This window comes from Colius striatus, chromosome 3 (assembly GCF_028858725.1).
Source record: "Colius striatus isolate bColStr4 chromosome 3, bColStr4.1.hap1, whole genome shotgun sequence".
Lineage (NCBI taxonomy): Eukaryota > Metazoa > Chordata > Aves > Coliiformes > Coliidae > Colius > Colius striatus.
Genome location: NC_084761.1, coordinates 15,905,767 through 15,922,709, shown reverse-complemented (window position 1 = coordinate 15,922,709; position 16,943 = coordinate 15,905,767). Strand labels below are relative to the sequence as shown.

Genomic DNA, 16,943 nt, shown 5'->3' with positions numbered 1-16,943 from the left:
CATCTCTTATGGCACTTACTCATCCCATCAGAGAAGCTGAGAGGCAGGAAATTGATGAGTCTGCTGTATAGATGCTTCTGCTCCTTCACCTTGATGCTTCAGCTTCACTAGCTCTCTCCTGCACCTATGACAGGTATGTTGTGGTCACTCAGAGCCTCTGTTACCCAGAGTAACCCCTGAGGAGTTGTTTAAAAGCCCAAAGAGGAGTGTTAAAGCTGCACTTGGGTGCACGGGGCAGGCACCATGTGTGGGCAGTGCTTTGAGCACAAGGAGGGCAGAGCTCTAATGAGCTCTCATCTCTTTGACCAGGTTTCTAAAATACTGTCTGATTTCCTGCAAAGTGGAGCATTTAAAATTAACCCCAAGGAAAACGTTTGCTGTGTAGGGATATTAAGCAGGCTGTTATGCAATGGCCATTAGCAGCATCAAAGGCATCACAGGATTTTCTTATCAAGGTCTCGGTCCTGGTCACAGAAGGCAAAGTCTGGCTCCTTGTGCTAAGCCTCAGTAACTGTTTGAAGAGGCAGGAGGCTTGTGAGAGATCTTTTTCTTCCCGCTTCACTGCAGCTCTTTGCTGGCTGCTGAGTCCCCTCCAGCAGCAGGTAGTAATGAATTGGGGTAGTTGTGGGTTATCCACTGCCTGTGCCTTAGTCTTGTTGCTTGATGCCGTGTGTTCAGGGGTACTGTGAACAAAGTTACAGAATTCTAAAGAAATTTGGAGAAATGAGGCTTCTGGCATGCCCAGCTCTGTTGCAGGACAGGGCTGTTCCAGCTCTGCTGCTGCTAGTATTAGTGTATCAAATGTGGGTTGCTCTGGTACCATCACCCAGACCGAAGCTGCTGCCTTGGTCTGTGTTTTCCAGGATTAGCTTTAGACCTGAGAAGCCTGGCTGCAATGAATCAGGTCCTCCATTCCTAGCTAGAAGCTATCCTGAGGTGATTGAAGCTTAGTGCTGTGGAAGTTTTAGGGAATCCAGATCTAGTTCACCACTGCAATTGTCTTTAACACCCCAACAGCAAGTTGTATGGGGTGTTGTATGGGGCATGGAGTGGCAGTAACAGGGAAGGTACTTGAGGGTTACAGCTTCCTGGTATTGTACAAGGTGGAAGAAAATATACAGCACTGGGCCCTAACTATGTATCTGACAGTGTGGAGGTGTAGGCAAAGTCAAGCCCAGGGTTGGAGTGGAGCAGGTCCGTCATTCTGTCCTCATACACCATCACTGTATTGGGCTGCTGTGCTCAGCATCAGTGCTGGAGAACCCTAACCATCCATCCCCTTCTAGGGGGAGCTGCCAGAGAGAACAAAACCAGCAGCAAAACCTTCACTCGGGAGATTCAGGATTAAAACTAAGCTCTGGTTTTGGTTAGAAGTAAAGAGAGTAGAGCTCTGCAGGAAAGGGAGAATGAGATTCTAGTCACTTAATTTTGTATGCCAAGTCCCACTAAATCCCAGTGGTGCTGTCCTCAGCCTATAATAACATTTGTCAGCTCCTGGACAAGCTGTGAGGGGCTGGAGGATGGACAGATATGTTGTGCACCCAGGTTGGAGCTGAGCAGATGGTGGTCCTGACCATTTCCCTTAGAGCCCTGTAAAGGAGAAGACCAGAGTTTTTGGTGGGGCACACCTTGGTGGTGGTGTCAAACCTTTCCAGGTGAAAACAGAACTGCTTTAAAGTGAGGGTGAGCATCTGGACACAGTCCAGAGTGCCAGGCAAGGACAAGTCATAGCCCCAAAGCTTTTCTGAAGTAGAGGAAGTGTAAGCAAGCTCAGAGACTGCTACAAATACAGTTTCTTATCTGCTGCATGTTTCTTTACACACTCACTGCCAGCAGCTTTCTGAGCCATTCAACTTTACAGCAGACATCAGATGGAAGAAGTGACTTTGATTTGGCCATCATTTTTCTTGCTGTGGAAACCTTTTCTTTCAAATGCCCTTGAAAGTTGGCTGCTTTAAGTAAAGAAGCTATTTTTAAATACAGTACATTCTGATAGAAATTTGGGGACTTCTTTGAGGTGCACTGGAAATATCTGTTCTCTCTCTCTCTCTGAAAATTGCCCTGTTGCTATGCAATATTTTTTTGGAAAGAGGTTGTTTAATTAAGGACTTTCTTGTAGCAGTGACTTTGAAGGAATCACAGGCAGTCACTGGGCTGTTGCAGTAGAGGGTTGGCAGGCAATAAACTGGAGTGGGCCAGTTGTTGTTCTGGACACGTGAGAAGCTGTCACTGCCTGGCCAGCCCTGAAGAGCAGAGCTGTGCCTCTGAACACACCAGTGGCTCAGACACGTCTTTCAGCCTCAAGGAACTCACTGGTCAGATTGTGCTCCCCCTGACATTACACAGAAGGGGGGAGCAACACTCCACTGCTGTGTGAGTGCAGGAGATCCCAGACAGCAGAAGGAGGAGAGGAAATTTTGTAAAGGCCTTTTTTTGGTTGGTCTGCTGTGAGAGAGGGAGGCTCAGCATGCATGTGTGGGAAGGGCATGTGAAGGCAGCATTTCATCTGTAAGATCTCAGGATGTGTGCCCTCCCCACGCAGCCCCTCTGGCTCCCTCCTGCCATTGTGAGTAGCTATCATTGTAAATAAAGGAACCCAGTCACCCCCAGCTTGTCTGGGTTGTTGCTGCTGGGGCTGCTCCAACACACTGTTTGTGTGTTTTTATGAAGAGCATTTTCCCCTCATGGAGCCTTTCAAGGAGCCTTTCATGGAGCCTTGAGTTAGAAGCAGGAGATGGGAGAGAGGTATGAAGTGCTTTGTATCTAATGCTACAGGACAGTTATAATGTAAGCACTTCACTCTTAATTAACTCTATACCTGCTTGGCATTGTACTGCCTTTGGCTCCTTGGCTTTTGTAGGGCTGCAAAAGAGAAGACACATCTGGGCAAGGCAGACGGCTCTGAGTTTATCTGAAAGGTACTTCTGAGTTCTGCCTAATTGCTCCTGCAGTCATCTTTCCGTGCTGCAGGGTTGGATTGTCAGCAGGATTCCCTCCAGACAGCAGTCTCCTCTTAGAGGGAACAGATCCTGTTTGGGCTGAGTTTCCTCCACCTTTTCCCTTTTCTCCTCTGCTCCTTGGAAAGCTGCAGCAGGATTGTGTTCAGGGCACACATGTACTCCAGCAAACGGGATGATTGGGCTGAGGGAACTGAGCCTGGGGAAAGACTCAGCAGAGAATGATTGTTCAGCCTCCTTTGACATGGAGGAGAATGGACTTTCCTGTCCCACTGCTGTCCTTCCTGCACATTAGTGTGACCCAGTACAGAGAAAGGGCAGTACATTGCAAAGCTGCTGCAAGCCCAGAGAAAGATGTGTACTGGGCAGCTGGCCGAGAAAAGGGTGTTAATCCTTTCTAATGTGATAACAAGATCCATTCTGGGGCTTAGTTTATCATGTCTCTTCCCCAGAGCACAAGGGTCTTGTGATTAGTGGATTCATTACCATTAATAAGTTATTTGGACTCTGGCTGTTGGCAAGTACCAAGGAAGTCAGATTGACCTTTCCTGCACGTGGAGGTAAATGGTCTTGGCAGAGCCAATTCATTTATTCTGTGGATATTGGGATTCCCTCAATCTGCATCACTGTTGTTTCTCATTCTTGCTCTTCTCCCTTTTTCCCTCCTTTTGGTTTTGCCAGCAGGGCCATCAAGCAGAGGAACTAGAAAAAAGTCTTAAATTTGCAGTGCTTGCTGTCAGTTTGTGTCCCTTCCCCTCTGTCCTTGGTGATGGCAGAGCATCATGGAGGTGTGGGTCCCTCAGCAGCACAGATGCTCATGGTGTCTCTGTGCCCAAGGCAGAGAGGGAAGAGGAAAGAACTTGAAAAGGGCTGGGCAGAAAGCAGCCCTCATGTGACTGATTTTGGCCTGTCATAGGGAAGACTTTCAGTTTGTAAATTACTTTCGGGAGGCTATTGCAAAAATGAGCAAGGCAGAGAAAAGGGAGGATAAAATCAGTTAGGCAGCAGCAGAACCAAATTAAGCTTCATCCGCCCTTCAAAGCAGTCAAGCTGTGCTTTGTTTTCCTGGTTTTATTTTCCTCCCACAGCCACCAAAGTGTGTCGTTCGTGTAGTTCTCCAGAGAGTTTGTGCCCAGATCTTCTCTGCACAGCTTATTAGATCAGAGCCTAGGGTGCTGTGTCTGCAGGCAGTATTTCTCCTTCAGCCCAACGCTTCTTAAATGGGGATGCATGGGAAACAGGCAGCCTCTCAAATCTGCATGTGGCTCATCAAGGGCCTTTCCAGTTGCAACTTGGAGCGAGCAGAGAAGCATTGCGTGGGAAGGCTTGGTCCTATAGGTCCCCAGCCTGGTTGTGCTTGTTCCTTCCAATGAAAGTGGATGCATGGGCTCCAGCAGAATTGGCTGGCACGCTGCGCTCTGGCTAGTTGTGTCCCCCAGCTGGGATGGACATAGAGGTCAGTGCTGGGGGCTGAAATGAAGATGATTAATCTGCAATGATGAACATGTATCAGAGCCCTGCAGCTGGAGGGGAGGCAGTTGCCCAGTAGGGTGTGGTGTTGAGTGTTGTGTATATTGTGCAGTGGTGGGAGAGGCAGCTCCCAGGGAAGCCCGGGTGTGAGGCTGGAGAGGAGCATTGTGCTGAGGCATCAGCCATTCCATCTGAGCACTTCTTCCATGGTCAGTGTTCTTGGCACGGGCATCTGATCACAAAACTGCTCCCAGGAAAGGAGCTTGTGCAGCCATAGCTGCTAATTACACACTCATCCCTCCAGATGGTCCATCTCCCCCTGCAAGTCCAGCTTTGCTCTGGGTAGAATCCTGATTACACTGGCCCGTGAGCTGCAACGTGCTGAGCCTTCCTGTCCTGCCTGCTGCCAAAAGATGTTTGTGGTCAGGAAGCTCCTGCTTCTGGTGTTTTGGTGGGATCTTGCTTCCAGGGTGGTGAAAGAAATGAGGTTTTGCCGTTACACAACTCCACCTGGCTCTGGAACAGGTTTTCCTGGATGATAGGTTGTGAATTAGAAGAGTACGTCTCTGGAGTGGCATATCCAGATCAAAGAGCCTTGGTCAGCATTGTTTAAGCAAGAAAGAGCAAGGGAAGTTCCCAAGGTCACACAGGGTTGTTGCAGGACTGGGTGTTCAATGTGTAGTTACAGAGTTGCAGGTTACTGTCTAAGACTGGCCTTTGTGGCTATCTTTGCTGCAAGCACCAGGATTGGTCACTGAGCTGCTCAGACAGAGTTTTCACTTTGCATGACTTGTCATGTTGGAGATTAGAGAAAATTTGATGAAAAGGTATCAAATGAGACCTCTATTCCCATCACCTTAGGGTAGAGTGGACTCAGAGTAGCTCTCTGCCTGTAACCTACAAAGTCCTGGTTTCTAGAGCGGTGAAGTCAGCCCTGGGGAAGTTGTTCATACATCAGAATCTGGTGTCCATGCTGCTTTATCAGGCAGTGCACAGCATAGTCCATGCTTGATTTCTGCTCTGGGAGTGTTACACCCCTGTCACCACCACAGGGTACAGAAAGCTCCAGTCCCACTGTCCTGCTTGAAAGACTTCAGAGCTGCTAATTGAGCACTGAGTTTCTTGGAAGAAGGCTAGTGGGACATGCATCCATCACCTCTCAAACCTGGAGGTTTGAGAGGATAGCATCCTTCCTGAGTCTGGGATGCCTCTGGCCTGAGCTGTGTCGTGGTGTAGAGGTGCAGAGCTTTCCCGGAACGTCCCTGGGTGAGCTGGCTTAGGCAGGCCCTGTGCAAGAGGAGACATCTCAGGTGTGGTGCAGTCACCACTGCGTTTGAGAACATAGTTGCCCTTTGCACCTGAACTGAGCCCCTCTCAGCATATCCACTGAGGCCAATATAGAGCTGACAGGGCTCTGCCTGTCGTTTGTGCGTTAAGTCACTTCTCAGACATTTATTCTCCTCCCTCTCTGTCTTCTCTCAAGTTACCCAGATGTCTCTGCCAAAGTCTATAGCACTCGCAGACACATCCCTGTGTTTTAATCCTTAGCAAGCCTCCGCAATACTCCCTTCTGTGTGACAAACTCTGCTGGTTGTAGTATCTGATCTTCCAGCAAACAGTGGGCTAGCTTAGCACTCGGCTTTTTCTTCAGCTTGTTTTTATATGGAAATTTCATCCCAGTGAAAGCAGTTCGTGGGAGGGGAAGGAGAGGGCTTTTAAGGCAGTCTTGGAGGAAAAACGTGTTTCAGGTTTTTCTTGTCTCCAGAACCCAAGGTATAGAAACTGGGAAGAAGATATTAGAGTTTCGTCTAGAGGTACGAGAACACTGTTCAGTGGCAGGGGAAGAGCTGGTGAATACGTTTAATTACAAGTGGACAGTGCCCAGTTCCACTGATGTGCTACTCTTGCTTGTTCTGAAAGCTGGATGAACCCTCAACACCCATGGAAAGGAGTTAATTGATGGAGGAGAACACAATTCCCCAGAATGGTTGTTCAGTGTTAATACCCCCTCAGCTCTGCCCTGCAGCAATTCCTCTCTCCCCTAAGTGCAGTGGCTGAGTGACTCCTGCTTGACTCATGAGTTTTGGGGAGCAATTTCAGGCAATTGTGTGGAATAACACCAATTTGGCACTCATTAGAGCCAGATTTATTCAATAGTTAGGTACATTCAGAAGCAGATAAAAATAATCTGTCCTGTCTTGAAGAATTACCTGCTTACCTTCTCCCCACATCTTATAATTTGTGTGTTGCTTTTTCCCTTATCTGCTGACTGATTATATAGCATCTTAGATCCCTGCAGCTCTGAACACAGCAGATAAAGTCTGCTCTAGGACTTTGCACCTTCTCATTTGAAGCAGTGCAAGTGCCAACGGGGTCTCAGTGATGGTAATCAAACAGCATGAAAAGTCCTGGGCTCTGCTTGCTCGCTGATCTGCCCCAGAGCACCCTTGGGGGAAAAGGCACATCCCTGCCATGCTGCAATTAGAGCACTGCTTATCTTAGCTGTAACAGAGCCATAAACTTTATCCAGGCCAATTAAGTCAGATACGTGGTAGCATACAGTTCCTATTCATGTGGGCTTTTTCTTATGGAAGTAGAGAAGGAACTGGAGATGGCCTGTGGCCAGTTCTCTCCTTGTTAAAGTTCAGCTTTAACTGAGACTTGCTGAGGGGCAAATTTATTGGAAAGCTGCTTTGCCATCAGCCTTTCTGAAGCACGTTTTGAAGATCAGAAGAGCCATCTTAAAATCCTTTGAAACAAAAAGTTTGGGAAGCCCATGATCTGCTGGGAGTTTTCTCTCTATACCCTCTTCTTTCAACTGCCTGGGAAGTCTTGTGCTGATATTTAACTGGAAGATCACTGGTGCCTTACAGGATGCAAAAAGCTTTGTAGATAAAGGTAAGGGCTGATGTCTCAGCTGTGGCTTGCCAGTCTGGTGGGGCTGAAGGGCAGAGGAGAAATACCTTCCTTGGAGGTCTTCAAGACCCACCTGGACATGTTCCTATGTGACCTGATCTAGGTGAACCTGCTTCTGGAGGGGGGTTGGACTAGGTGATCTCTAGAGTTCCTTTCCAACCCCTACCATTCTATGAAACCAGGGACAGAAGCAGGTGCCTATTGCTGCTGCTGGAAGAAGGGATGCATTGTTTGTTCTCATCCTCCTCTTTCTTCCCTCTCCAGGACGTACAACCTTACCTTCCTGCATCCATACTACCGGACAGACGAAGCAGAGGAAAACCCGTTCATCTGCTCATCGCATCGTGAGAACGGCATGCAGAAATGCTCCAACATCCCAAACAGGAAGGAGTACAAGGTGGAGTGCACCTTGAGCATGGACTCCTACACCCCAAGTTTATACAACCCTGACTTCAGCAGCAGGAATGCCTGCATAAACTGGAACCAGTATTACAACGTATGCATGGCAGGGGACGTAAACCCGCACAACGGAGCTATCAATTTTGATAATATTGGATATGCCTGGATAGCTATTTTTCAGGTAGGATTCTCCTAAAGATTTTCCTGTTTCTTTTTCTTTTGTCATCATTTGCTTGGAAAGATTTTGATAGATGAATCAGAGGAGAAAGGAATTTGCTTGTACCTGTGTGAAACTACAAATAAAGGTGCATCGAGTAAATGAATCAGACAATAACCCACACAAATGTTGCGAGAGGGCATTTGGAGAGAACAGTCATTTTTTTCAGTGCACTTCAGAATAGGAGGGGAAATACTTATTGAGGCAGACAAAAGTATGGCAAGTTCTAACACTGCAAATCAGACCTGTATAAATTCCAGGGATTTTTGAGAGTTAGGCTTTTTATTGCTGTGCTATCAGGAACTGGAGAGTGTTGTCAAAGTTGTTAAGCAATACCTAATATCATTCTAAAACATAGGAACTAGTTCAATGGCATGATTTGGGCTTGATTCTAGTATTACACGGTTATACTGATTAGCATGCTATGCTAGAAGGAGGAACAAATGTGTCCTGGCTAGAATACCTATGAAGAGATTGCACTCGTGGAATTTGAGTGTCTTGATTGACACCTGTACAGCTCTTCACTGGAGACCAAAGTGCTTTCTGCTCAGACTGGGGGAGCTTTACAGGTGACAGAAGCACTCCAGCAGCTGAAGCATTTTCAAAGCATTTGTAGCTCTGGAACTTTGGATAGCTCATGTACACAGTCCAGAGGCCATGATCTAAAATGGGGTTAGCCTATTTTAAAGGACTCATGTGCTGTCTTCCATGTTTTTGTTTGCACTTTCTGATTTTAATACAGGGGATTTTTATGCTTTTGGCTAGGTGCCCTGTTATATTTAGTCTTCCCAAAGTGTAGGTGACATCTATTTCTAAAAGGAAAAAAACCTCCTTCTAGTTTTGTTAGTGATTAATAATTACTCATTCAGAGCTCTAAATTTCATTTATGAAGTTCCTACTAATGTCATATTGTAATATGAACCTAATAACTTTCAGTTTTCATCTGGGAGTTGTAAAGGGGAGATTGCTTGCTCTAAGCATCTGTCTGCTCTCATACCATCTCAGTAGCACATCTTGAATCACACTGTAGCTGGTATCAGAGTTTTAAGATCAAATCCAGAAAGGTTCAGAGAGATCCCAAGTCTCTACTAGGCTAGGGCTTTTTAAATGCTTTGGTTCTTTTGTGGAATTAGTATGTCAAGAGAGGAGCTGCCACAGTAGGTTTGAATATTCCTGACTGGTAGTGAGATGTAGAAAGTAAAGAGGAAAATCAAAGCAAGAATAGTAGATGGGTCTTGGGCTGCACTTGCATTCTCCTTTTTCTGCTCTTGCATAGTTCTTTGACAGTGCTTGATGGATGTGCCAAGGAGGTCCTGCCTGGCTCCCACCGAGAGGCAGCAATATTCTCACCAGGGAAAGGGCAGAGGGCAATGCGTTGCACAATACATTCAAAATGAGCAAGTGCTTTTCGAGGGGTCCTGCTTCCTTCTTGCTTCCAGAGCCTTTTAGCATGCTGCAAGTTTTCATTTCGTGTTGGCATTTCACTTCCTTAGCCAAAAAAATGTACAGTTTTAAGCCAGAAAGTACACACCAGTCACAGCAGAGGTTTCAACCGATTCCTTTGGGTGGAGCAGAGTGCCTGGCATAGTTGGATTTTGTATCCATAGATCATTTTGGCAGCTGCAAGGGGGTTTATGATTGGTTTTGGTACTGCTTAGGCTACCCAAATGCTAAAGAGTATGTCTGACCACAACCTGTTCTTGCATCTTTATTCCTTTTAGAAGCAAGGACTCATTTTTAGAAGCTGAAAACAATGTAACTCCAGGTAAAGAAGAAACCATTGGGAGTAAGATGGTTGCTTGGCTTTGATATGGAAAGAATAAATCATTACTGCAAGTGACTGGATGCTAAATCCAAACAATTGCTACAAGCAGAGAACATTTACCAAATAAAGCTTTTGAGTTGTGCTCTCATTACACTCAATAGTTGAAGCTGAGTAGCACCAGGTCAGCAGTTAGATGATGTGTCAAAGTAAGCAGTGCAGAAAGTAGAACTGATGGTTTTAGTAGCTTGGGAGCTTCCCTGTGAATTGATATTAAATTACTAGGCAGAAAGCACTCTACTGTGTTCTGGATGAGACTGGTCCAATTGTCCTGACCCTTTCTGGGGAATAATGAATATGTGGTACTTTGCAAGAGTTATAATGGTGGACTGAACCTCAAGATCTGGCAAGCCTCCAGTTTGCATAATTGCAATCTTAGGACACAGCTGGATAGAGCATCCCTCATGATTTATCCTGAATGAGTTGGAAATTCAACACAGTTTAAGAGCTGTCAGAAGGGAGGTTGGTGAAATGAGTGCCACAGGTGAGGTTCAAAGGAAGCCTCCAAGTGCAGTGACTGCAGATCGTGCCCAAGAGTTTCCAAGGGCACAGTTTGATACTATGAACAAACAAAATCAAAAGCAGACTTTGACAGGGAAGTCTGAAGATTTCTACTCCAGAGTGTGCTTTCAAATGGAGTGCCAGGGCAGGAGGCTAGCAGTTATGGCCAGGCTCTTTCAGCTGCCAGAATTTGGATTTAAGCAGCCAAGCTGAAAGACGTTTAACTTCAGAATACTGACCCTGAACTTGCAAGTAACCTGGCATGTGGCAGCCAGGTGTACCTAGCCATGAAATGCATGGTTGACCTTCCAAGTACAGAAGAGTAAGTCAGAGGCATCAGATAGGAGAACCAACCTGGCACAAATGAAGTCTTAAGGTAATAAAGACAATGGTCCAATCTAAGGGTATTTGAAAGGATAATAATTCCTTATGTAATCCTGCAAATGATTCATGTTTTGATTCCCCTCATTTGTTGTGTAATAGACTAATTCATGTATATATTTCTTACAAAGGCACATTCAATGGCAAATTACGTGAACTAATTAGCTTATTACAGAGTAAATGAAAGGAGATAGAACCTAAATTAACTGTGAGGTTTGGCATGATATTAAGATCCCTCTATTGCACATGAATTTCAGCCGCAACAATAAGAACAGTAATTGCAGGTATTGTTGTCACACTGCAAATGATGAATTACCCACCTAACCAAAGTCCAATTTAATTTGAATTACTGACATTCTCAAAGGAGCGACTAAAACACTGTCACCTTCTTAACCCTCAGTCTCGGCATGTCCAGGCCTGAAACCCCATTAAAACAAACTGGATTAGGGTGACTGGTGAGATACACGGTTTGGGAAGAAAATAGTGATTTAGACTACTCGGTAAACCACCGAACTGTTGCTGAGATGGTTTCATGTCTGACCTGCAGAAAAGTCAGACCTACAATAGCACCTTACATAAGCAGGCAATGCTTTTGGCAAAACTAACAAGGCAAAGTTGAAGGAGCAGTGGCCATCAACTAGGCAGAACCAAGATGAGGTGAAGGGAACAAGCTGTTCCCCTGTGCCTCCTTCCAGGATATAGTTGTAAGGACTGAACTTTGAGAGCAAATGTATGGGGAAAAAAACTATATGGATGTTTCAGGAAATGTCCACCCAAAACAAGAGAAAAGATTCAACTGGCAATTCCGAAGGACTCTGACACTACTGATGCTGGCCGAGTTACCTTTTCCATGGCCTCTTCATCGCATTATCTCAGAAATAGTTGTGATTTCTAAGTAGCTTCCTTAATGAAAGACCCTCTTGAAATTAGTTTTTGTGTGCAGTTCTCAGATTTATGATTGTTTCTGGCTTATGTTGTTCTGAGTGCATATTGCTTCTATGAGGTTTTACTTAAGAAGACATCTCAGTTAACAAGTTAATCAAGTCATACAAGTAACATATCTCTGGTCCATCATCAGAAGGCCCTAGCAAGGGAGTTCTCAGAGGAGGCTGTTTTGCATTCAGCAGCCCCCTCAATGCTGTCAGGAAAAAAAAAAATCCTGTTTGTGTTCATGAGAGCTGAAGACAGCCCAGCAGGCACATGGCATAAGAATGTCCAGGAAAGGAAAAACTGAATCACCTTATGAAGAAAGATGTCTGGAAATAGAGGAGAATTAAAGAAACTGTCAGCAGGAGCAAGAGTTCAAGGTGTTACTTTGTTAGTGTGCTTACATGGAGAACTTCTTTTTGCACCAGGTCTCACCAAAACTAGGAGTATGTTACAGCCACAGGTATGTTACAGGTCTGGGTGACAAGCTCAGGAGACAGAACAAGTTTTGGGTGGGAAAGTAGGGGAATTGCTGCCACTCGCTTCTTCCTTCATTTGTCCTTCTATGGATACTGTACTCCTAAGGCGATGGCAGGCTGCCCAGGCAGGTGTGACAGCTGGCAGTGACAGCCGTATGCTGCAGGCCACCTGCTGAAATAATCCTTTTGTTTGGATGTGAAGTTACCTCTTCCGTGCTCTAGCTTGTCAAAAAAGCCCCTGGGAACTTGTCTAAGCTATCTCAATCCCATCAAGGATTTATTCATTTTGACCCTGTGCTATGTGCTGATGAGGAGCTTGTTTTGTTCTCCTTGTTGCTGACTCTGCTTCTGCCAGGATGTGCACCCCTGCTAGCTGTGCCTGTCGATGGGCCAGCTGAGAAGGTACAGAGCACGGGATGAGCTTTCAGATTTGGAAAGACGAAGGTTCATTTGTCTCATTTCACTATTGTTTGCTGCCCTGAATGATTCCACAGCCATTGCCCACTTCACAATGTTTCAGCCTCTGTTCATCGTGATTGAAAATCTTCCCCAAGGATTTCTCCCTTTCCTGGAAACCTTTCTGCTAAATCTGTAACAGGAATCACCTCTTCTATTCAAATTACATGAAAAATTATATGCCCTTCAATGCACTTCTGCTTTGGACAAACACAAAAATGAGTTGGAGTCCCTCCTCATCTATACTGTCACACAGTCAAGAAAAGATCTTGTTTGAAAAGACAAGACCTGAAGCTCTAATGTCACTTTCCTTTACAGTAATCATAAACCTATGCTCTGTAGCCTTCTGGTAGGACAGAGTTGGCAGGATCATTCCTCTTGGTTCCTACTTGCACATCTTCCTCTCAGCTGGGTTGTCACTCAGATGGGTATTAATAGGGCCCTTCTGGGGGCTTGTTTCTGATGCTTTGTTGATGGGACCTCAGGGTACCTCAGCCAAGTTCCTTACAAAATGACAGCTCAGGAATTATTTCCCCAGTGCTTCAAAAGTATCATATGCACAATGCTGCAAATACACTTTCTTGCCTGTCTGCTGCAACCTCTGGTCTTCTGCTTCTAGTACTCTTAACTATTTGGGGGAAAAGCCAAAGGCACACTGAAACAGAAGGAAGTGAGGGAGCCTGAGGCTTCCAACTGCAGTTGTATTTATGTATGCAACATGTAATTTTTGTGGGCTATGTTTTTCAGAAGCAGCTATCTCACTGGGTGCCTATGTTTTCAGAGTTCATTGAGTAGATAATTTTTCTGCCATGAGGACTTTTTTTTGTCAAATGGTTCATTCTTTAAGCTGGAGATATGTGTCAACAGTGCTTATCTGTGTTCAATTTGGCGAGAAAGGAATTCTAAGCTTTTCATTTCCACTGCTTCAAAATGATGCTTTATCACTATCCTTGAATCTGTTTTGGATCAGAAAAAAATATTTCGCTCTAAATGATGGGGTTTGAGTTTTGTTGCTGTTGCTTTTTTTAATTTGGTCAGCCAAATAAATGTAATTTTCTGCATTTGAAGAGCTTTCATGCTGAATACCCAATCTAAAAATATCCAACCCCTTTAAAGCATCTCAGAGTGTGCTTCCAAGAGGACTGGTTGCTTTTGAAAAGTCTCCTTCATTTTGAAGGTTAGAAGAAATTGTCCCGTACAGCACAAGTCAGAGAGGCCATCTTGATTTGAGGTCTGGGCCTGCTAACCTATGGGAGGTATTGGAGGGATCCAGCATGGCACAGAAACCACCTGCAACCTCTGTGGTTTTGGAAAAGTTTCATCCTACCTCAATCATAGATTCTTGTATTCAGAGCAGGAAGAGGGATGCCTGCAGCAAGCCACGGCCTAATCCAGAGTCCAGTTAGGTGTGGAAAAGCTACTGGGTTTGAGGTACATCAATAGTTCTTACAGAGAAATCTTAATTTGGCTTGATTGTCCCAAACCTGCTCTGTGGTCAGTTGCTGCTGTTGCACCTTGCACTGTGAGTGGTACATAGCCCAGGGTAGACTTACTTGATGTCCCCACACAACTGTCACCAGACTACATTGAGATGGCAGATCCATACAGGAGAACAAGACACCCCCCACTCTGACTAGTGTGAATGGGTAAAGCTTAGACACTTGGACACCTGAAATGTGTGTTGTGTCACAGTCCTCTACAGAGGGCTAATTGTACTTGAAGTTGTTCACTCTTGTCTCTAGTAGTCTCAACAATGTCCAACAATGAGAATAACAAAAATTCTTGATTTTTGTATTTGAGACAGTCCCCCAAACCACTGCTTTATTCCAAACAGTGGTGTCTGGAGAAGTGCTGTCATTCTTCTAATTGCTGCAAGCAAGGATCTCAGTTTGCTTTGGTTCCCTTCCCTTCATTGCAGATTCTTCATCTTTCAGCTTTGCTCTGCTACAAAACTCTGATTTATGTCTCTCCCTATGGTAATGGACTCATTATTGCTGAAGCTAAACAGTTAAATACATTCCCTGTGCATAAGATACTTTGCACAAACAATGAAGGCAGAGGATAACTATCACAGGAAATCAAACCTCATGAATATGGGCCGACATGTGATTTGTTATAAGCAGCAGTCATTTGAAATCAGCGATGTTTTTGCTATGGGATGAGGATCTTGCATTATGTAGTGTGAAATGGGGAGACAGCAACTAAGATTCCTCTTACAGCAAAAGCTGTTGAGGTTTTATGCCATTATTAAGCCCATAGAATCACTTTCATGAGCTTTTGGACCACCATGAACAACATCAGTGAACATTTCCAACTTTATTCCACATTGGCTGCACTTGGCTTTTCAATATTCATTGTGAACTGGCAATGCTGACCAGAGATTGCATTTATATGGAGCAAATTTGAGAGAGAATGAATCCAAGACATGCAAGGTTGTACAGTTTCCTTTTTTTTCTGTATTTGTGGGGCCACTTCTCAGAGCATATGTGTGCTTTGCAGGACTCTCAATTAATAAAGAAGTGGCTAAAGTTGCTTTGGAAAGTAGGCAGGCCCTTGAAGTGAAGGGAAAAGCAATTGTTCAGGGGACATTACTCTGTATAGTAAAACCTGCTTAAAGTTACTTAACAACATGTGTCATGAGGAAGTAATTAAAATTGAGAAGTTGTCTTCAAAAATAGTAATTTGATTAGCTGCCAAGCACTCTATGTACAGAAAAGGAATACTCTATTATTCACTGGTCAGTGCTTGCTAGCCAAATCGATATGCCCAAGAGGGCAGGATACATAGATAAGAGGCTTTCAGAAAGGCCTTATAAAGCTTACTGAGACCATCACAGTAATTAATAGCACTCACAGTTTGTATCACTGAATCTTATCTTGATGGGGTTTATAAAAATAAAAAACCAAAAAACCTCTTGCAGCAGGGCCAGGGAAATACTGAGATAAAAAGCAAATAAAACCAAATAGTCATGGCAGCCCTCAGAGTTGCTGTTTGGTTCAGCATAATTGATTTTGATGCAGATAATGCCCATCTGGTCCCCAAAGGACCCAATTTAGGCCAAAGAAAAAGTGATTGTGTGCAAATTGTAGCTATCAATTAAGATGAACACTTCAAATGGTTTGGAAACACTTGAGTTTTTCTATATCATCTCCTGCTTTGGCCAGGCACCGAGTTGAACAAGCCCCTGCAATACACCACCAAGGAAATTCTTGTTGGCTAGAATTAGGCTTTATAGGGGATTTGAACCAAGTGTGAGCTGCTGATTTTAGTTCCTATGTTTAGGGGGGCTGTCTCTACAAATGAATTTTGTTCAAGTAATCATGAGGTGAAATCTTGCCATGAGAAAGATGAGGGCAGGATGGAGTTTTACATGCTCTGCATTCAGTTCTTACCATTTTTTCAGCTTCAGTTCACACAGTAATTTTCCAAACTTTCCTCGATTGATTAGTGGCACCTCAAGGTCGATTTCTGTCTGCAGCAGTCCATCTGGCATTAGCCATTAGTGCTTTCTAATACACAGAAAATAATTCAGTGTTTGAATTTACTCATTAAAGTAGTTTGTGTTGAAGTTTGGGTGTTAGTCTTTTTCCGTTATTTGATTCTTTTTTTCTTAACTGACACTAAAGCAAAAAATAACCTGCTTTTGAATGAATTATAGCCAAGACCTTGCAAAAATTTTGGCAGTGCTCAAAGACAAGGATTTTTATGATGAGAACTTCTTGACACAATAAGAGAAATTGTTCTGCAGAGACTGTTGAAGTGACCCCAGAAAAAAAAAAAACCACAATGTAAACCTCTTGTCTCCCTGGGAACAATGAGGAGGTCTGAGCTAATTGCCAGTGTCTCTAATCTACATCTCCCTTGTGATTTTCACTCTGGAGTTTGAGATTGATTCTGATTAGCTTGACTAGAAGACCTAATTCTGTCCCCAATTATGTTCCTATAAATCAGACGAGCATCTTTGTTACAACTGATGAAATTACTGTGGCATGAGCAAACCAGGAGGAGCAGAATCACAGAACAGAAGACATTAAAATAAATAATCTGATTGTCCCTTTTCATGCAACTCATATTAGAATGGTGATCAAGGAGTGCCTGACTGGGGACAGCATGACTAGTGTCCAAGCCAAAGATCAATGAAGCCAAAATCTGCCTTTACATTCACCTGAGTGGGCTTTCTGTTAGATTGTTGCAGTGGGGGGGGACAGAGATCAGACACATGACACAAGGCTTTAGTACTTGGCCTCATAGGTATTAAGGGGAGACAAATGATTTATCTCATCCCTGGACCTACTGTGTAAGAGGTAGAGAGGCAAAGAGAATCTGACTGAGCATCGAAGATGATCTCTGATCAGTTAGAGGGTAAATCTGTTCTCTGCCCATAGTCACAGTCCCTCAACAGCACAAACCACTTCCCC

General features: G+C 44.4%; 1 protein-coding gene across 1 annotated transcript in view; it reads left to right on the top strand.

The window, feature by feature from the left end:
• The window catches only part of LOC104553748 (voltage-dependent T-type calcium channel subunit alpha-1H-like), a 173,226-nt gene that overhangs the window by 145,662 nt on the left and 10,621 nt on the right, over positions 1 to 16,943 (top strand). Inside the window, exon 6 of the mRNA XM_061992111.1 lies at positions 7,608 to 7,923. Within this exon, the coding sequence (XP_061848095.1) occupies positions 7,608 to 7,923 (316 nt within the window). The remainder of the gene's footprint in view (positions 1 to 7,607; positions 7,924 to 16,943) is intronic.